This window comes from Myxine glutinosa, chromosome 8 (assembly GCF_964187855.1).
Source record: "Myxine glutinosa chromosome 8, kmMyxGlut1.1, whole genome shotgun sequence".
In the NCBI taxonomy this organism is placed as follows: Eukaryota; Metazoa; Chordata; class Myxini; order Myxiniformes; family Myxinidae; genus Myxine; species Myxine glutinosa.
Genome location: NC_136268.1, coordinates 27831213 through 27853477, shown reverse-complemented (window position 1 = coordinate 27853477; position 22265 = coordinate 27831213). Strand labels below are relative to the sequence as shown.

Here is a 22265-nt window from a genome sequence, read left to right as displayed (position 1 = left end):
AAAGCCAGGGATACAAGCGTTACGCCTCGGTCCCCCGTCGTTGAAGTGATGCGAGTTGACAAAGTGGAAGACGTAAGGCGGCCATCTTGGATTTTGACGTGGCGACCCAATTTTCAATAGAGTTTGTGTTGGCTTAGCGGTTAGGGTGCCGGCTTGGGATCCTAGGATCCTGAGTTTGAATCCCGGTTGATCGCTGAATTAACACCAGGGGGGTTGACTCAGCCTGTCATCCTTCCGAGGTCGGCAAATTGAGTACCAGCTTGCTGGGATGAATGATCCCGGTGTGTACCCCGGTTTAGAATAGGTACACCGTATCCTTACTCATCGTAAGAGGTGACTCAGGGTTGGCGTCAGGAAGAGCATCTGGCCATAAAAAACTGCATCAAAAAGGGAACCATGAGGTCATGGGGCCTGCAAGGCTAACCCCCGCTTTAGCGGGGGAAAATGGCCTCAAAACGTTCGTTCATTCATTTCGTTTATTTTTCAAGATATTCCACTCACAAGGTTCCGACATACATGGCGGTGGCCATCTTGGATTTTGACGTGGCGACCCAATTTTCAATAGCGTTCTTCCTTATGCCGAGATACACCCACACACCAGATTAGAAGTTGGTACTTCGCTTATTTTTCAAGATATTCCGCTCACAAGGTTCAGACAAACATGGCGGTGGCCATATTGGATTTTGAGGTGGCGACCCAATTTTCAAAAGGGTTCTTCCTTATGCCTAGATACACCCACACACCAAATTCGAATGCGGTCCTTCGCTTACGCACGCATGCACGCACGTACGCACTCACGCCCGCACGGACGGACGGGAAAACCATAGTCCCCTTTCGCTCCGCGGTGCGACGGGGGACAATAAAATTCCGACTTCAATGTCCCTGGCGCAAAAGAAGAGTAAATGTCCACTTCTGCTCGCCACCAAAAGCCAAGAGGACAAAAGTCTTTTATTCTCAAGGCTCTGACGTCATCCGATGATACCCATGCGTGCCCCTATCAGCGAGTCCCTCTCATCGCTCGACGACACCGGACCAATCACTGCTCTTAGGGGTATGGCCTCACGGACCTGCCTGCTTGATGTTGTAATGTGGCAGGTGGCGGCGCCAGCGGTATTGTTCAATGTCTTGTTCTGGTTGCTTTTATTTAATGTTTATTTTCGGTGTGGAGTGCATGGTGGGTGCAGTGTGTGTCATAAGGAACAAGGGGAAAGGTACAGAGGCGATTACATACAGGGGATTAATTATCCTTATTCCCTAACAAATTAACATAACCCCACTCCTCGTCATAGGGACAAAGATACACTCTTACACGACATCCGGACTAAACGGATCCCTACTTATGGTCAGCCATGGGGGGTTCTTCTTCTTCATGACAGTCGGAGCACACTACCTATACAATTCTACCTGGAGTAATGTATTGCATTGCCTACCCCCCACAAATGTAACAATATTTTCGAAGGATAGATGGAATAAAATATTGTTAATATTTTAGACCGTTTGATTTAGCTCTTTTGATGTGACAGAGCAGTCTGTCATTGCCCAATGTCCGATTCTGCTCAATGCAGCTTCTCTAGATAAGCCAAAGTAAAATAAAATAAACTTCTGGAACATTCTTATAGTTACCTGAAAGTTTATCCTGCTTTGTAAACCTCACAATAAGGTGCCTTCAGTTTAATGTCACCCTGCTGGATGCCTTTGTTGATATCGACAGGCTGCTGATATCATTCTGGGAGCAGCCTTGGGACAGGTTGTACCGACCGAGGGCTGAACCAATGAGAGGCAACACTATGATTGTCCATTCAGTGGGGGTTCCAAGGTTGGACTTTCTGTTACTTTGGAGAAGTTTATATTGAGGGTTAAGGAGTTGAAACCCAACTGGCAGGAAGCCTGTGCTTGTAGAAACCCAAGACTGTGTTCGTGCAGCTACTGCAGTGAATCGCTCATCGAGGTGCATATAAACGCAGCAGGTGTGGTTTGGCATTTTTGTTTGGATTGAGTTTGCACTTTCGCTTGGGCTTGTTGTAGTAAAGGCTTGAAAAAAAATGGGGCTCCAAGTGAACTTCCACTCCAGAATCTCCACTAAAACTGATTTGTGATTAATATGGCCTTCGCTCATCCATGGTAGTTGTGGTGCCACAAAAACGGCGCCCGTAACGAGGCCCCAGTGAAGAGGTGCGCTTTGTCCTTTTTATTTATTATCTCTACAAGTATTATCTCTACAAGACTCTTGCATAATGGAGTTGTTGGACATCTGCCATGCAGGACAAGACTATTATAAGAGACATTGGTGTACTTTGTTGCTCCGACATGAACACATCCGATTGTAAATGGCTCGTGTTTCACCACCTACACTTGGGGCAGCCAGGGCACACAGCATTCTGCCATTTTGGTGTTGGCCTTGTTTGCGAACCCTTTTAACATCTTTGTGAAGATGGCAACCGCTGCTCGCTCCCTTCACTCTGTGAATCTCCTCCCAATCCATGATCCTCATTTTTCATTCGTGTGATTCACTTCATTAAGATTTTACTGTTTATTCTAAGAGTTCAGGAAGTTGGGATATTTTAATTCTGCTTCTCTCTTCATTTCATTGCTTCATTCAAATTTGCTCGTTGCTGTATTCGTTCTGCTTTTGGATCTTTTTTATTGCTCGTCATACATTGTGGTCTCGTATTAATCAATCATTAATCCTCCCCGTATAGGATAGGGGAATGCTTATTGCTGTTGTAGGGTTTGTTTCTACAATTGGCACCTCAATTTTTAATGGTAACATACTTATTAGACCCACAGGAGTACGAAACCACCACTGAGAAATTATTTTATTTTTATTTTTTATGGCGTAGCGCATAGGGCAAAGCCATCTAGAACAGTGTTTGTCCATCTGTATGTATGTATGTATGTATGTATGTCCCCTCAAACGTATACCAATGAGAGCTGAGGATCTGGTCACATGACAGGGTGATGTGATTATGTCTGATGTCATGTGTATGGCGGCTGACTCTCCACACACCGCCATTTTGATTTATATGCCGTTCACGCCAAACATCTGCTATAATCAGAGAGATGTGTGTGTGTGTGTGTGTGTGTGTGTGTGTGTGTGTGTGTGTGTGTGTGTGTGTGTGTGTGTGTGTGTGTGTGTGTGTGTGTGTGTGTGTGTGTGTGTGTGTCTGTCTGTTGCCATTTTTCTCAGAGATGGCTGAACGGATCTTCATCAAACTTTCAGAGGTTTATCAGTGAGTGCCTGGGAGTGTTATAGGCAAAAATATATATATATAGAAAAAAAATGTTTGAAAAAAACCCCAGTTTTTTTTTCAAAAAAAATTGCTGGATAGTGCCTAAGCCTTTTTAAATTAATGACAGTTATATACAAGTACACATTCACATAAATAAATACAAAACAATCACCAGACATTTGAATACAAATAAATCAAACAATTCCGGAAGTGTACGAAGTTGGTAGTACGGCTTCTTCTTCTTCCTGATCTGCATCACACTTAACTCAGAAACGTGATGAATGCCACATTCACCCCATTCACCCCATTCACCCACCAGCATATATATGAACCCGCTTCCTCTCCTGCCTCCCCCCTTCCCCCCTCTCTCCCCTTTCCCCTGTCTCCCCTTACCCCCCTCCTCCCCTCCCCCCTTCCCTTCCCCCTCTGCCCCCCTCACCCCCTTCCCCCCTCCGCCCCACTCCCACCCCCCCCCCCCCCCCCCGCCCAGCAACGCCGGGTACTTCTGCTAGTATCATATATCACAATCGCCATGCTCGACCTTTAAGCCTAAGTCACACATAGGCGGCTTTGTCGGCGACTACTGGCGACTGGAAAAATCGCCACCACCCGCCGACAATCGTAATGAAACCGTAATGGACGGTCTTCTGTAGTCGTGGTTATCCTCCCCAGGTCGGCTGCAGTCGGCAAGAGCCGCAAAGGGGCCAAATATTTTTTTTAATGTTAAAACGGCGCGCTCAGTCATCCTCAAAAAAGATCCGCCATGCTGTCGTGATGGAACCGCCATGCTGTCGTCGGTATCCGTAATAATACCGTAAAGCAGCCGCAACCCAGTCGCTCATAGTCTTCCGCAATCGCCCCACCAGCTAGCACGGCAGAGATACGAATGCCATTCGGCCTTCCTGCGGCATCTTCCCGACTACGGGCCGACACTGTTGCGGCTGCGTATCGACTGCAGAAGAACTGCCACGTCTCCCTGCGGCTATGGGAGACTGACGACGACAGCAGTAGGACTAGTGGCGGCCGAGTTACGGCCATTGGCGACAGAGATACGACTGCCTGGCGACTGCATTACGACATACCACGATTCCATGGCAAGACAGGATGGTGTGAGGGTCTCCGTGGAGTGAGGTCCTGTGGTGCCGACAAGGATATGCTTTATTGTTTGGACTTGGGACTTTTGGGAACTTTATTTTTGGGACTTTGGTCCTTTGGAAACTTTATTTATGGGACTTGGGACCAGTGGAAATAATTTGTTGGACTTTATTTCCATTCTCTCTCCCTGCAGAAAAGTTTGATTATTACATTACAATGATACATCTTTATTAACTTTCTTATTGTACATCAAACATCTTTATGCTCATGTCATACATCATTGAAATGAATAAAGTGAAATGTAAAATAGAGAAATAAAGATTAAAAAGCTGTGTGAATCGTCTCCAATCGCCGGCGGTCTTATTGCAGTCTTGCGGACGTCGGAGTAAACCGCCACCCGGCCCCAATGCAGTCGCCGCGATCCGCCATCGGTCGTAATCTAGCCGCCAGACTGTCGCCACGCTGCCGCCGTGCATCCGCAATGCAGTCGTCGTCGATCTTCAACAGTCGCCATCCACTCGGGGCGTCGTCGCAATGCAGTCGCAATGTGGCCGCCTGCAGTCGCCATACTGCTGCCTGACCATATTTGACTGCCCGAAATCGCCAGTAGTCGCCGAAAAATCTTGATCGCCGGCAGTCGCAAGTAGTCGCCAAAATATCCGCCTATGTGTGACTTAGGCTTTACGTTTTTCATTCAGTGTGAAACACAAACAAACCGATTGTGAAATGATCATGAAATATCGAAAGCATAGACATTACGTCTCTTCAACAAAACAGTACGTACGCAACCCTTGTGGGTATAATCTAGATTACAGTAGATCTTCCCTCAGTTCTGTAAGTAAAACATAACTCACGGATGTCTGGATTCCTCCAAATTCCTTTGTTTAATGTTATAAACAGCATTAGCGACTGTTTAAAAATCTAATCATGTGTGTTTGTGGTTTATAATATTACAAGCCCGGCTTCGCCGCTGTTAGACTTTCGCTCTTGTTTCCTTGTGCACTCTCAACATTTAAATTTCCAAACTGTATCAATTTCTGAGCTGGATCTCGGAGCTGGCAGGGACTTTTGGAATGAAATTTCGCATCAACAATGCGAACAAAAAGTATGCGGGGTTAACATAACGTTTTTGATCTTGACATATTTCAGGTCATGACCCAATTATGGACATTTTAACATTTACACCACAACTCGGCTAAGGTTTGTTCAATCGGAACTAAATTGCCCTCTAGATATCCTAGAATAAGATGCATTTACAGTACGCTTCATTTACATCATACACCTCTGGGTTAAAGGTCAACGTCAAATAGCGGTCTGAAAAAAGAAAACCCCGTTTTTTGTCATCACTCAATTTTTCCAATATGGAATCTCAAAGACTGCTTCGCCTTCCAAGATGTTCTTGCATCATAATAGTGTACGTGTACTGAAGTTGCGCACCTGATATTTGATTTGTGTCTTTAACCTACTTTTTCGGATTGTGGCCTAATTAACAAAAAACACCTTTTTGATTATAACTTGAATAATTTTCCTCCAATTTTCATGATGTTGCGTTTTATAGTTAGACTAGTGAGGTACCCATGCTATGCTATACACGGGTGGGGAACCCAAAAGCAAACAAACAATGCGGAAACGGCGAATGGGAAACAATGAACAAATAAATTCCACATTATTGTGCCACCTTCAGTCGCATGTCAGACATAGACAGCAGGTTCGTGAAGGACTGGCACAAAAAAACGTACCAGTCTGAATGGTTCTATCCCCAGTCAATGGCGAATCTGCATATGGCGAATCCGCGAATATCACGGTTAGAAAGTAGAAACCCTCACGTCATTTCCTCGTTCATATTTAAACTCAATATCTCTATTTTCATTCCAAACAGCATCATTCCAATCATACATCGATACTATAACAAAATACCGTGTTAAATGACGATTGTATTGAGATATTATCAAACCAGCTCATTGTCGTCATGTGTTCACTTCTGGATTCGGGGCAGCTCAGTATCGAGCCAATTTCAAAATCATCATTTTATTGAGGAATTTATGAAACCTACCCACCTTACAGCATCCGCTGGACCCCAAAATGTTTCACAGAAGGTTTGGCGGGGCTAGCCCCAAAACTGATGGAGTCGTTTTGGGATAGACAGACGGACGGACAGACACTCCTGTTTTTTAATACAGATTGTAGATGGGGACACATTTTTTTTAATCTACACTTTATCCATAAATGTTGAAGGTCAAGGTCATATGGTGCCCCCCCCCCCCCCAAAAATGGCTATGATTGGATCGCAGGCCAAGAGTAAGTAGCGGACGATCACCAAGGGTAAGCCTCCTCCGGTTGGGATCGGTCCGATCGGTCGGTTAACACCTGGTCCGTTCCAAGGATAACACAACCACTGCCTCCCTTCCAGACAAACACAATGGAAGCATTCCTACATTGCATTTCACCGAGACAACTAATGACATGAACCATTCAATTGGACCACAGTTTCAAACGATGAGGATCATCAACTTGGAACTGCTTTTGGATAAAAGCAGCTTTCTTACAAATGGAGTCAGAGGAGCAGAAAGAGAGGATGTAAGGGATATTGTTTACCCCGGGTAGCGTCTTCATGTTGTGCAGAGCATTCTGAGCATCCAGTGCAGCTTTTCTGGTGTAGAAAGTAACAAAACAGCAGCCTGTGGTGAGCAACACGCATCCAGAATTGACATGATGTCAGCAAAATATACCCCACAGCAAGCTCACAGATAGAGGATAATTATTTTGTCGGCAGGGCTGATTTAGCGCCAAGCGAGTGACTTATTCAACAATTATTAAGACTCGTGTACACATCACTCAAAAAATAGGGCGATACCCTGGGCATTCACCTGTAGAATAAAGCAGTATACTGCACCGACTAAAGACACGGTGTTTTAAACCAATTTCAATCGTTGCTAGAAGACAGGGCAGCATGGAGAAATCATACTAACATAATCATAAGACTTTAAACAAACAAACTAAAAAATACCTATTTTGGGGGGCAACCTCCCCACCCCCACCATAGACCCCCTTAGATAATGATTTCTCTAATGATGTGAACAAACATTGGTGCATCATGGGTGATGAAGGTTGTGGTCAAGTTTCATTGAATATGTGTGTGTAGTTTCAGAGGAAAAGCAAATTCCTATTTTGGGGGAGGGGGGGGGGCAACCCCCTCCATTAGCCACCTTAGACCCGAATTTTTTTTAATGCCGTGAACAAACGTCGGCACATCATGGGTGATGAATTGAAAGCTATTGACAAGTTTCATCGGAATTGTGTGTGTAGTTTCTGATAAGAAAGCAAATACCTATTTTGGGGGGGGGGGGGGAGGGTGGGGGTGGGGGAAACCCCTCACCCCCACCTCCCTCCCATAGACCCCCGTAGGGCCCGATTTATGGAGTGCCGTAAACAAACTTTGGTACTTCCTGGATGATGAAGGTTGTGGTCACGTTTCATCGGAATTGTGTGTGTGTAGTTTCTGAGAAGAAAGCAAATACCCATTTTGGGGGGCAACCGCTCACCCCCCACCTCCCTCCCATAGAACCCCCATTGTGCCCGATTTTTGGAATACCGTAAACAAACTTTGGTACATCACGGATAATGAAGGTTGTGGTCATGTTTCATCAAAATTGTGTGTGTAGTTTCTGAGAAGAAAGCAAATACCCATTTTGGGGGGCAACCGCTCATCCCCACCTCCCTCCCATAGAACCCCATAGGGCCCGATTTTTGGAATACCGTAAACAAACTTTAGTACATCACGGATAATGAAGGTTGTGGTCATGTTTCATCAAAATTGTGTGTGTAGTTTCTGAGAAGAAAGCAAATACCTATTTTGGGGGGCAACCCCTCACCCCGTACAACCCTCTAGGGCCAGATTTTTAGAATGCCATAAACAAACGTTGGTACAACATAGGTCATGAAGGTTGTGGTAAAGTTTCATTGACATAGGAATTTGCTTTTCTCTCTGAAATACACAAACTATTTTTTGAGGGGGTGGGGGGGATAAAACCTGTATCCACCTTGACCCCCCCCCCCCATTAGACCCTCTTAGACCGCGATTTTGTTTTAATGCCGCGAACAAACATCGGCACATCATGGGTGATGAATTGAAAGCTATTGGCAAGTTTCATCGGAATTGTATGTGTAGTTTCTGAGAAGAAAGCAAATACCTATTTTGGGGGCAACCCCTCACCCCCACCTCCTCCCGTAGAACCCCCATCGGGCCCCGATTTTTGGAATGTCATAAACAAACTTTGGTACAACACAGGTGATGAAGGTTGTGTTGAAGTTCATCGACATAGGAATTAGCCTTTCCCTCTGAAAATACACAAGCTATATTATTGTTTATTTTTTTTTTGGGGGGGGGGGGGGAGGGGGTCAAACCTGGATCCACCTTGACCCCCCAGTAAACCCTTCTTAGACCCTGATTTTTTTCATGCCGTGAACAAACTTGAGCTGCAGCATACCAAATATCATTTGTGCCAAGTTTGGTCACAATCCCATTTGCAGTTTCAGAGAAGTTGCAAGTGTTTACGGACTGACAGACGGACGACACCCATCGCAAAAGCTCCCCGGAATTACGTTCCAGGTGAGCTAAAGAAAAGAAAGACACAACAACCGAATGGTCAACACTGATGTACAAACAGACATTTATAAATGTAGACTCATCACTCAAGAAAAAGAATTTGTAATGTGTTTTTTTTTTTTTTTTTTTTTTTTTAAATACAAGATCGAGGCTCGTGAAAGAGCTAACATTAATCACACAAAAAGTCAAACCGACACACAAACACAAAAAACAAGGGGAGCGGCAGACAAGATGGAGAGAGGGGGATGGACACAAACACAACATTTGAGAGCAGGGACATCGGGAGGACTTGGGGGGAGGTGGGAGAGGTATAGGTATGATGTTCAGGGTGTCCGTGATAATTTGCCTACTCTTCGCAATAAACAATAAAAGTTCACATACGTCGAAGCGATCCTGCCAGCCCCAGCGAAGAGAAAACCAACGGAGAGAAAACCAACGGAGGGGAAGGAAACGAATCCCTGGAGATCAGGACTTCCAGCTGCAAATTGTAGCCAAATCGGCTGCGCCATTATGTTCCATCGTTTTTACACATATCAACTACACGTTAATATTAGCCGTGGCACAGTGCGAGGAACATTATAACATGTCATTTGCGCCTGCAAGCAACATTACGTTGTGCATTTGCATTATTCTTCAAGTGCACGGTGCAATTTTTGGCGCAGAATCAAAGCTTGGTGCGAGTTGGTGGTAAAATAAAACAAGACTGAAGGGATGAAGAAGTACGCTCCCCTTATTATATGTTTTTATGTGTCTGTTTGGATTCTTTTGTGTGACTGTTAGCTCTTTCACGAGCCTCGATCTTGTATATAAAAAAATGAAATAAATAAATAAATAACACAAAGAAACTAAAACTAGCTTGCAAAAAAGCAAACTTGAGCAAAAAAAAGCAAAAAAAAAAAAAAAGCAAAAAAAAAAAAAACGCAAAAAAAAAAAAGCAAAAAAAACCCCCCAAAAAAGCAAAAAAAAAAAAAGCAAAAAAAACCCCCAAAAAAGCAAAAAAAAAAAAGCAAAAAAAAAAGCAAATAAAAACCCCCCAAAAAAGCCAAAAAAAAAGCAAACCCCCCCCCCCAAAAAGCAAAAAAAAAAAAGGCAAACCCCCCCCCCCCCCAAAAGCAAAACAAAAAAAGCAAAAAAAAAAAAAGCAGAAGGAACTTGAGATATGGGTAGGTAAAGCCAATAAGACGGTCCACTCGCCTCCACAGGGCATTACCACGAACCACCGTTCAAACGGGACGGTGTGCAATGGTCAACGTGGATTTCAAAATATTTGTAGCATTTCAAGATTTCAAAAATAATTTAACAACATGTCGGTCTCCATGGAAACAATGTTACCGTGGTACTGAACAAATGCTATCTGGGCCATCACTTTCTGTTTCACTCGATCCTCGTGTGACAACTTCCCCAAACAAACAAATTGATTGTGTTATCAGCAGCTACAGAGTACAAGGAAGAGGGAAAGGAAGAGAAAACAAGTACAAAAAGTTTTAATTAAAACAAAAGCCGCGTCGATGTTACACAATGCCTAGATGCAGCTGTGCCTATAACGTCGATGTTGTAGGCACAGGACATTCCTATTGATTCGATTACTTGATGTTATTTTTGTGCAAAGTGAAAATATATCTCGGCAATTTCGCGTGTGTGGCGACGAATTTTTAATATATCTCGGCATTTTCCCGTCTGTTATTTCAGGCGGTGTATGACTGACCATGCCGCGATTTAAAAAATATATATCTCGGCAATTTCCCATATGTGGCGACACGTGAACGAAGCTATCTCCTCTCTCCACATTATTGTGACGACGTATAAATTAAATATTTCATCGTGACGATTGTCATCAAATGGACGAATTTTTAATATATCTCGGCATTTTCCCGTCTGTTATTTCGGGCGGTGTATGTAGGAAGTCTAGTCTAGTAGGAAGACTAGGTCCCCCTGCACCCCCCGGAGATATACTTCTAATCAGTGTTTCTAGATTGGAAAAAATGTGTAGAAAATGACTAGCTATGGCCCCAAGCTGAAAAAATGTCCCACATACCATTTTTATGCAAATTACTGCTGCCATTATCAAAAAAACGATTTTTGACATATCTCAGCCAATATTGCAGATAATTGAAAAATGAAGGTGTCTAGACCCATGTTTTGAAGGGCATAGATCATGATAGAACTATTCATAACATGATTACATGTGTCTATGGTATACTAGTATGCATATTAATGCTGTAATTACAAAATAATCAGTTTTACAAATGATAAGGATACGTTAATACTGCAGATAACTTAACATGGTACATAAGGGGTCTAAACCCAGGTATTTTCAAGGTTAAATGTCAACAAGATGCTCCTGAGTCTTGCATAGGGGCGGGACATTGGGTTGGTCTTCACAGAGTGGAGGAGCATGAAGACAAGATGGCAGTGGGTAATGAAACGACATCCAGAAGGCAGCTGTCTTCCCCAGGTGGCCCTTGCGCACCTTTTCCTCAAAGGCATGGTACTTTTTGATGAGGAGTAGAGTTGAGGGGTCTTTGAGGGCTTCATCGAGGTGCTCTCGGTTGCAAGACTGGGTCATTCTGAGAAGCACAGCAGGGTCAGAGATCATGATGTTCTCCTCCTCAGTGAATCTCTCCATCAACAGCCTCTCCATTGCCTCACACACTGTTTTGAGGCAAAAGAGGGACTTTGCGTAGGCCTTTCCACTGAGAACACCTTTGAGAGATCCACTTGTTACTAGTTGTGCCTCAAAGAGAATCTCTGCATATCCAGAACCACGCATCTTGTGTCCAGTGAGCATCCCGATGTAGTTCATGGATGTGTGGAAGGGTCCAATCGTTACTACATGACTAGCAAATTCATTTGGCCAGCGCCAGATGATGGGAAGGGCTTTCATGCAGACACCCAGATCAAATGTATTCAGGACCCATCTCTGACCCACCTCAGCAGTTGCTGCCTCGGAACGCTTCAGTAGCTCACGAACAACTGCGTTGTCTGTGATCGGTTGGTGGATAGGCGTGCAGTAGTCGACTGTTGATTTGCTGGGTGGGGGAGAACCAGTTGCAGAGGTGAAACCCCCTAGCCCAGGCACAGGCTGCAGGCCACAGCTTCCGATGTATCTGATGAAGAGCCAGATGTAGTACTCTTGCATCGTAGTGGCATAGACTGTGTCATTCTCTGCTGGCGGTGTGAATGATGAGCCTTCAGGGAACTTCGGGCCAACGCGAGTAAAGTGCAAGGGTGGGAGAGTTTTTGGTGTGTCGACCTTCAGGCTACGCTGTTGTGACCTATTGATGGTAGGTAGCATTCGGTCCTTGCTGCTCTCGAACCCGGGCTTGACCTCCTGCACCATGATTCCTCCAGCACTGTTTACAATGTTGCTGCCGTGCACACTGGTAGTGGTTTTATTCAAGTTGTCCCACTCACAGTGGAATACAAGGTTGCCCTCTCCTGTCACAATTTGTGGTGTACGATAAGTTGAGACTTCATCCAGGACCTTGGCGAGAGCAGTTTCCAACTCCAAGGCGAAATCGTAGCTCTCAGAGTGTCCAAGCCTGTGTAGTATTGTGGTGAGCTGTTTGCTTCGGAACAGGTGCCTTACAGTCACACAGAGGAGAATGTGCTTTGGTAACTTCCATTTTCCATCTGACACTGCACGGCACAGATCTTGTCCAATGGAGAAGACCAGACGCTTCACCTTTTCTGTCTCGATGCCCTCCTTGCCAGTCATTAGCACGCTGAGAAAGCGGACAAGGTCTGGAGGTAGGATGTCTTCAGGATTGAGCTCCATGTCTTCAGCTGTTGGTGGCCATGGTTGGTCTTTACACTCTCTGAAAGCCTGTAGAATACCCTGGCGAAGTTGGAGGGCAACATTTTGGTTCTTGTTTGTGCTTCCGAGTGTGAATGCTCGTGCGAGAGCATTGGAAACTGTTATGTTTGAGCTGTGCACAAGCCAGAAAGAAATGACATCACATTTGTCATGATCAACCTTCGTGAAGTGGATATGCTCCTTGATTGGGTCATTCTGTAGGCGTTTCAGTAGTTTCTCTGACCGATAATTTGAGTTCTCATATCCATTCAGTTTCAGTTCCTCGACATAGAGCAAGCGCAAGGAAGAAAGCTGTAGAACTTTATTCTGCTGGATGACCTGGGTTTGAATGTGTTCCAGTACTGAGTTGAATGCCTTTTCATGGGCGGCTGACATGCAAGCCTGCTCCTTTGGTGCTTCGGCTCTGTGAATCGCACGCTCATAGTTGTAGAATGCTGTGCGGAAAGCTTTAAAACATGACGGATGGTGTTTGGCCTCACATGCAAAGAGGTCTTTGTTTTTCACCTTTCGATGGAGTCGATAGAGACCCATTTTCTCAGCCCGTGTTTCGATTTGCTCCCATGCATTTTCTTTGTTTTTAAAGGATGGGAAGGTTGTAGGCCTCTCAGTATTGCGATGAGCATCTTTGGTCTCAACTTTCTCACAAAATATACACTCTGGCGGGAAGATGGGTTCAGCAGAACCTCCTGGTTTACGAGGAGAGTGATGCCATGATGAGGTTGATGGCCCTGGTTCTGTATCATCTCCCAGACGATGAAAGTGGCGGACAAAGTGCTTATAACACTTGCTGTGATATCCTACTCTTTCTAGGTCATCAGGAAGAGTTGCCGGGATCTGATCACATACTGATTGCATACGACATGGGGAGTCATGCGGTTGGTTGAGACGTCTATCCCGGATCTTTTGAAGCAGTTGCAGTTTTTCTGAAGCAGATCCTTTAATTTTACGGAGGGGCGTGAAATCCCCATGATCAGACATGGATGGTACATGAAGGATGCATGTAGGAGGAGAGCTTTGGGCTGCAGGTTCTACACTCCGTTTTCTTTTGGGCATGCTTGCTGTCGATGTCTACCATCACTGTTAAATGACAAATAAGAAATCACGAATGATGTTAAAAGTGCCTGTGAAAGGAGGCTCTGAGTTTTCAGTGAGGTAACAGAGGTTCTGAGTCATGTTCTACACTAGGGTACTTTTTAGCTGACTAAACCATGTTTAGTGGCATCAAAAGTGCTAATAGCTAAAACATCTAAATTCTTCCACACTAACGTTAGCTATCTAGGCCAATGAAACATTGTGCTAAGTTACTGTAGCTAGCTCAGCTGTCGTGCCTCTTTCTGGTTCAATTCATATACAGAAGTCAACAGATATGTCTCATGTTTGGCATTAACAAAAGTTTAAGTTACACCGACATTAGGAACATACTGTACATAGATGAGGCTAGCTTTAACGTTAGCTAACATGGTGCTAGCTGGCTCAGCTGTTATTCTGCCTGTTTATGATTTCATGCAGAAACTGAAGTCAAGAGTGTGAGTAACATTATAGTTAGCATCTTACCTGGCTAGATTGGAGGATGAATACCAAGAACAACACACAGATGGAATGGAAGACTGAACTTTCAACTGAGGTATTCAATAACATCAACGTTACCAATTGATACGAGCGCGCGACATTACCAATTGATACGAGCGCGCGAGCGCGCATGTTACATGGATGGAAATGTAAAATGGCAGCTATAGCAGCACTAATTTGGATCTCTAGTCTGTCATTTCTGCACTGTGATTGGATAACATAAAAAAATATGTTTGGGAGTTAACAGCAGGAGTTGGTAGATTTTACGTGGGCTGGGTGAGAAACCTTTAAATAAGCAAGTGAAAATCTCTCGCAATACAAAGTCAATGGTGGGAAGAAAAGTTGAGTGGTACCAATGTTACTGCCAATGTCCCGCCCCTATGCAAGACTCAGGAGCATCTTGTTGACATTTAACCTTGAAAATACCTGGGTTTAGACCCCTTATGTACCATGTTAAGTTATCTGCAGTATTAACGTATCCTTATCATTTGTAAAACTGATTATTTTGTAATTACAGCATTAATATGCATACTAGTATACCATAGACACATGTAATCATGTTATGAATAGTTCTATCATGATCTATGCCCTTCAAAACATGGGTCTAGACACCTTCATTTTTCAATTATCTGCAATATTGGCTGAGATATGTCAAAAATCGTTTTTTTGATAATGGCAGCAGTAATTTGCATAAAAATGGTATGTGGGACATTTTTTCAGCTTGGGGCCATAGCTAGTCATTTTCTACACATTTTTTCCAATCTAGAAACACTGATTAGAAGTATATCTCCGGGGGGTGCAGGGGGACCTAGTCTTCCTACTAGACTAATGACTGACCATGCCGAGATTTAAACAAAATATATATATCTCGGCATTTTCCCGTCTCTTATTTCGGGCGGTGTATGACTGACCATGCCGCGATTTAAAAAAAAAATATCTCAATGGACTTGAAGTTACAGGCCTTTGAGAATTCATTTCGTTCTATAAAGGGCAACTTTCATCGGATTTTCTTCCAGTTTTTTTTCAACCGAGTCTAAAACTATGTTAGTGACTGTGAAAAATGAAATGATATATCGAATTTGATTTCAAATAAAACTGTGTGAGAGAGGAAGACACCACGGGCCTACAAAACAGGCCTCAAAGCTATGCGAGTTAATAAAATGGTGGATATTTGTTTATATGAAGGCTCTCCCAGAATGGGTGGAGCTATGGTTCCCAGAATGGGTGGAGCTTTGAGGTTTTGTCTTCTCTGCAAGAACAAGAAGAACAAGAAGAAGAAGAACAACAACAACAACAGCAGAGGGCACTCTATGAGCAGCGTCTGCGACGCGGCTAAAAATGGGGAGTTTGAAGGAGGAACCCCCTGGAAGCTTATTTAAGGACCCCACCACTGGATTTTGGGGAGAGGGGTTTGCATGTTTGTACAGGGTGTCATAAGTCCTAGGAGACTGTTTTAGCTTCTTATACAAGATTTGTTTATACCATCTTCAAGGGTGAGCAATAAGCCCCAGGAGTAATAACATATTACAGTAATAACAGTAATACATAATAACATAATTATTACAATAACGGAACTCAGTGGAGAGCATAACTCCGCCTGGTTGGCCATATCACTCAATGATGAAGAATCACTTTAAAATTTTTATTAGCCGGACCCGGATCTTCACAAAAATTGATTCTTCGATTCTTCCTTGTCATACACATAACCTGTCCAACAAGTTTCGTCCAAATCTACCCATAACTGTTTGATATCCGCTTTGTATCGTTTTTGGCCCTACCTCCCACTGGTGAAGAATCACTTAAAAATTTAAATAATTCTCATATCCGAATCCATATTCAGATCTTCACCAAAATCGAATCGAATCGTCCATGTCAAACACCAAACCGGTCCACCAGGTTTCGTCCAAATCTGTCCACAACTTCTTGAGATATCCTGCTATGTATCGTATTTGGACCTATCTCCCAATGGTGAAGAATCACTTTTAAAATTCTAATAGCCGGATCCGAATCCTCACCAAAATCTAATCATTTTCTCCTTGTCGCACACGCTACATCTCTGCCAAATTTCGTCCGAATCCGTCGACAACTTCTTGAGATATTTCGTTCACAAACGGACAAACAAAGAAACAGACAGACAGGGGTGAAAACATAACCTCCATCCACCTTTGGTGGTGGAGGTAACTAGAACAGCACTCGGTAGAGTGCATAATCTCCACCAAACTGAACAGTATACGTTTTGTATCGGATCTGGATCTGAACCTGAATCAAAGTCTAAGAAAGAGCTTGTTCTTGTTTCTTACCCATCTCACCCAACTAATTTTATCATAAGTCCTCCAAAACTCTGAAATATTATACTATATATCGTTTTTGGCCCTATCACTAAATGTTGAAGAATCACGTGAAAAAAAATTTCAATCCTTGTATCCGGATCCGAATTTGAATCCTCGTAACCTGTCCACCATGTTTTACCGAATCCATCCATAACTTTTTTGAGATATCGTGCTATTTATTGATTTTAGTCATATCACTCAATGATTAAGAATCACTTAAGAAAATTCTCTGATCTGGATCCAGATTTGAATCTTCACCAAAATTGAATCCATTCTTCCTTGCCACACAGCCAAACCTCTCCACCAAATTGCGTCCAAATCTGTCCACAACTTTTTGAGATAACCTGTTAACAAATAGCCAAACAAACAAGAAAGTTGTCGTGCGTAGCACACTACTTGCAAAATCCCTAAACGAAGTTGTTGACCTTTGGCCTATGTTGGCCTTTAGCCTATGTTGACCTTTTGACCTCAAAATCAATAGGCTTTTTCCTTATGACCAACTCTACCATGCGGTGAAGTTTCGTGAAGATTGGTGTAAAATTGTGACTTGCAGGTGATTGACACACAGACAAACAGACAAGCAAACACAGAATAATGCAGATGACCAAGGAATATACTCGAAAAAGCTTCGATTTTCGCAGTTAACAGACAGGGGTGAAAACATAACCTCGATCCATCTGCGGTGGTTGAGGTAATAATTACATATTGCGGTAATACAACAATTACAATAACTCATTAGACATTGAATGCATCCGTGTAACCTCCGCCGTTGTCACGGCACAATAGAATTTTCTCCATGTGCAGTGTGAAAACCAATGCAAAACACCATGTGTTATGGTGCCAAGTGCTTCCTGAATGCGTTGTTTCAATTCATCAAAAGATGCCATGCGATGTTCTGCAACCTTAGCTTTGGCGTAACCCCTCAGAGCATTGTCACAAGTGGTCAGGTCAGGACTGCTTGGTGACCACAAAACTGTTGGCGAAGACCTGCCAACCCAAAGGTTGGGAAAAAATTTGATCGAGGTAATTTCGTACAACCCATGCATGATGAGTAGGTGCCCCATACTGCTGGAAATAAATGTCATGGGCTTGTCCACATCGTCCAAGTTCATGTGTGAGGTAATTCTCCAACATACGCAGATATGACTGCTGGTTGACCGACACGTCAAAAAAAGTGAGGCCCAATGAGGTGGTGGGCAGATAATGCCGAACAAACTATAACATGTGGCAGATGGTCTTGCACTTCTTCAACATCATGTGGATTAGTATCACTCCAAAAGAAAACATTGCATGGAGATGAACTGAGGTACGTATATAGCACCCTCATCACTAAACAAAACCCATTGATATTTTAGGAATTGTATCAAAGTGCTGCAGCAGTCTGTCACAAACTGTCGACCTGTTTTCATGATCTGCACCTGACAATAATTCACAAATGACAGTTGGTTTATATGGTTTCATGTGAAGGTCTTCTTTCATTGTGCGACTTAACAATGAATACGAAACACCCAACTCTGCAGAACGTTTCTGTAATTATTATTTTCGGAGATTTGACAACATGTTTTGATGTTTTGAATTCCCAAATCATGATTTCTTTGGTTGTCTGCTGCACTTGCCGACCGGCTAGGTGAGCGGCTTCCAAAGCGGTTAATACAGAACAACTGGCTGGGAAAGTGATAGCAAACTGCTTGCTTATGGAACACACCTGGTGAAGGAGACAATGAGTTATGCTGTCATGTGAGCGGGTAACTTTGACATGCAACAAATCCAAGACTTTAAAAAACAAGGATGTTTTTCTCCTCCACATTAGGCCACAACAACACAAGCCGCCCAACTCAAATTGAATACAATTATCCTTTTAAACACCCCGACCATGCAAAAAGCTCTCAAACAAACAAAATGCCTGGAAGTGTAAACACTTATCCAAATTAACATTTCTGTTAACACCAAAGAGAATTGAATGCCTTGGAAAAAGCTTTCTAAAGTTCGGGTTTGTGTGAAAATAAATATAAAGTAGAGCGAATTCAGTGCCGCACCATTGTAAATCCCCATGCTACCCATCTAAAGGAAAATTAAAAGATGGCAAAAAGTTCCACCAGGAATGAACAAATATCACGCTTTGAATCAAAAGTTTCCCCCCCCCCCCCCCCATTTTCATCTCTTTGACCCTTAGCCCCCCTCAACCCCACCATGAACCAAGGGTCAAATCCAAAAAAGGTACATAGTTCATGCGTCTCACAATGTTTTTTTTTTGTATTTTTTTTTTTGTATCCATAGTCAAGGCTTGTGTAAGAGCTAACACATTGAACATGAAAACAGGCACAGACCCATAAAACATACAATAAACAAGAAAGGGCAATCAGATTGCAAACCCTCGCCAGGGTGTATTTTCAGTGGTTTTTAAGGCTTTTGTGTTAAAACAAATATGGCGAAAGAACCACGTGACCAATGACGTCATCATTATTTTTTTTTCTAAACTAATTTATTCTTAGATTATGCTCAAGAAATTTCATCTTGATCAGATGAAGTTTTGTACTTGTCGAATTATGACGTCATAATGGAGGCACCTATGACATCATCATTAACATAGTGTATTCCCCATGGAGAGTTCTTTACAATGAGCCATGTCTCAATTTTTTCTTTTCAGCGCTTTCAGAGATATAGAGGTGCAAAGTTTTTCGATTTTTCCAAGATGGCGGCTGAAACACGTGACCTATGACGTAATAATTATCATTAAAAAAATTCTACAGGTGGAGTTGCACCAATGGTGAAAATTTCCTGTCAATCGGACCAACGGTTGCAGAGAAAATCATATTTATTCTGTGCGGACAAACAGACAAACAAACAAAAGGACACAAATGCAATAACCTCTCCTCGGGTGAGGGTAATAAAAGGAGCGGGAGACAAGAGGAGGAAAGAGAGGAAACATACAAGCACAACAACAGTAGAGAACAGGGACGTCGGTAGATCTGTGGAAGAGAGAGGGCCGGAGTGGGGAGGGGGGGTGGATGGAAGGAATGGGTACACGGGCTAAAACAAATTGACACAACTAGGAATTTCCAGAGGCGGGAGAAAAGTGAAATAAAAGAGTGAATGTGAGCAGAGAGTATTGATTTTGGCAATTTTACCAGAAGATGGTTGCTGGCAGATCTTGTGCGACCTGTAGGAATATTTGCGGGACAGAGCACAGACAGAGCTGGGGGAACAAAACCGGAAAGGAGTCGGTAGAAGACAGAAAGACCACCAACCTGCCTGCGGTGAGAGAGTGAAAGGCCCTCACAATCAGCTTCATCCTGGGAGATTCCAATGATCCTGAAAGTTTTGGTTTCAACAGTGTGAAGCCGAGCTCGGTGTGAGGCAGGAGCACCGGCCCAGAGTGGAGAGCAGTGTTCCATTGAGCTACGGATGAAAGCCTTGTATGTGGTGAGGAGCTCAAAATTGCCCAGAAAGGACTTCGCACAAAGAAATGTTGATTGCATTTACAAAGTTTAATTGAAAAGTGCTTAAAAATGAGCCAGTAATTGTATTTTTTGGTATTTGACCTTTCAATCGCTCTCCAGGGGGAAAGGGGCAAACGTGTCACTGGTCTTGCACATTCGTGCCATGTGGTGATCATAGCGACAAAGTTTGGTGAATTATTGCACCACCGTTTAGGAGATAGCGTGACCGACAGACAGAGACAGACAGACAGAGAGACAGATGGACACAGACAGATGGACAGACAGACGAACAGACAGACAGAGAGAGATGGATGGACAGACAGACAGACAGAGAGACGGATGGACAGACGGACAGACAGACGAACAGAGATGGACAGACAGAGACGGCCAAACAGACGGACAGTCAGACGGAAGTGATTACAATATTCCCCCCCTCCCCCCCCCCCCCCGGTTTTTTGTTTTTTTTTCAAAAATTGTGGGGATAATGAATATTTGATGATAGAGCACACAAAATCCGCATGGTAGGCCTACTTACCCGAACACCATATGCTTGTTAACTTCCTGGGTTAAACAGTTAAACAGCGAATAAGATCTTCATCTGTCCATTGTGTCCTAACCTCACACTCTCAGTAACCTCTTCCGAAATGCATGTGGGCCTGACTGCCTCAATCCGTAGCCTTCTCAATATCAGGTTCAACGGGGTAACAATGGCCCCGAGCCTTTCATGTCCTTTGTGCAGAATCAATTGTGATATAGCATGTGGTGTTAAGATTGTGAGCAGAGTGCGTGAACGTAGTTCAAAATGGACTCGTGGGGTAAAACAGAGAGGGTGAATGTGATGAATATCATCGGGAATTGTTTCAGCCCGGCTGGATCCAGTTTTGAAAAAATGCGTGATGTTATATGTTGTAGAACTCACCAAGCCTCAGAAATGCTTGATGTTATATGTTGTAGAACTCACCAAGCCTCAGAAATGCGTGATGTTATATGTTGTAGAACTCACCACGGCTCTGCGGAGGCTTTTGAGTGCGATCTCGTACGATGTTGATCTCATAGACGTGGCCGAACTGTTCGAAAAGCTCTCGTAACTCCTTCTCACTCCACGAGCGAGGCACCTGGCCAACAAACATCTTTATGGCATCCAGGTCTGGTTGGCCACCTGGTTCCAACGTGCCATTCAGCCCAACAGCGTCACTGTGATGGGCATCCCAGCATACAGGATGACAGGATCAGAAGAGACAAAGGTGACATGATATGAATAGATGTGTAAATTCAATTCAATGTATTGTCCACTTTAAAAATAACAAGCGTTACGCCTAGGTCCCCCGTCGGGGAAGTGATGTGAGTTGACAAAGTGGAAGACGCAGAAAACATGCTATATGATATTTCGCTCACAAGGTTCAGACATACATGGCGGCGGCCATCTTGGATTTTGACGTGGCGACCCAATTTTCAATAGCGTTCTTCCTTATGCCTAGGTACACCCACACACCAGCTTAGAAGTTAGTAGTTCGTTTATGTTTCAAGATATTTCGCTCACAAGGTTCAGACATATATATGGTGGCGGCCATCTTGGATTTTGACGTGGCGACCCAATTTTCAATAGCATTCTTCCTTATGCATAGATACACCCACACACCAGATTAGAAGTTGGTACTTCGCTTATTTTTCAAGATATTCCACTCACAAGGTTCAGACATATATATTGTGGTGGCCATCTTGGATTTTGACGTGGCGACCCAATTTTCAATAGGGTTCTTCCATATGCCTAGATACACCCACACACGAGATTAGAAGTTGGTACTTCGCTTATTTTTCAAGATATTCCGCTCACAAGGTTCAGACATACATGGCATCAGACATACATGGCGGCGGCCATCTTGGATTTTGACGTGGGTTGCACCCATACACCAAATTCGAATGCGGTCCTTCGCTTACACACGCACGCACACATGGACGCCTGCACGCACGGACGGACGGAGGACAAATAGACAATTTACATGTCAAAAGAAGATAAAAGCTCCATAGAATTTCTAAATTTAACCAAATAAAAGTGTACCTAATAATACTTTACAGGATCAAAGCATATGTGGACAAAGGTGATATGGTCAGAGAGTATATACATAGACAAAGGTGATATGGTCAAAGTATATACAGAGACAACGGTGATATGATCAG

At 43.5% G+C, this 22265-nt stretch overlaps 1 protein-coding gene across 1 annotated transcript in view; it reads right to left on the bottom strand.

Moving 5' to 3' along the window:
- Nucleotides 1-22265, bottom strand: part of LOC137432328 (CUGBP Elav-like family member 1) — a 356059-nt gene that overhangs the window by 243395 nt on the left and 90399 nt on the right. The window contains exons 2-3 of the mRNA XM_078783095.1: nucleotides 21091-21281; nucleotides 6921-7003 (exon numbers count right to left, since the gene is read on the bottom strand). Of these exons, the coding sequence (XP_078639221.1) occupies nucleotides 6921-7003; nucleotides 21091-21281 (274 nt within the window). The remainder of the gene's footprint in view (nucleotides 1-6920; nucleotides 7004-21090; nucleotides 21282-22265) is intronic.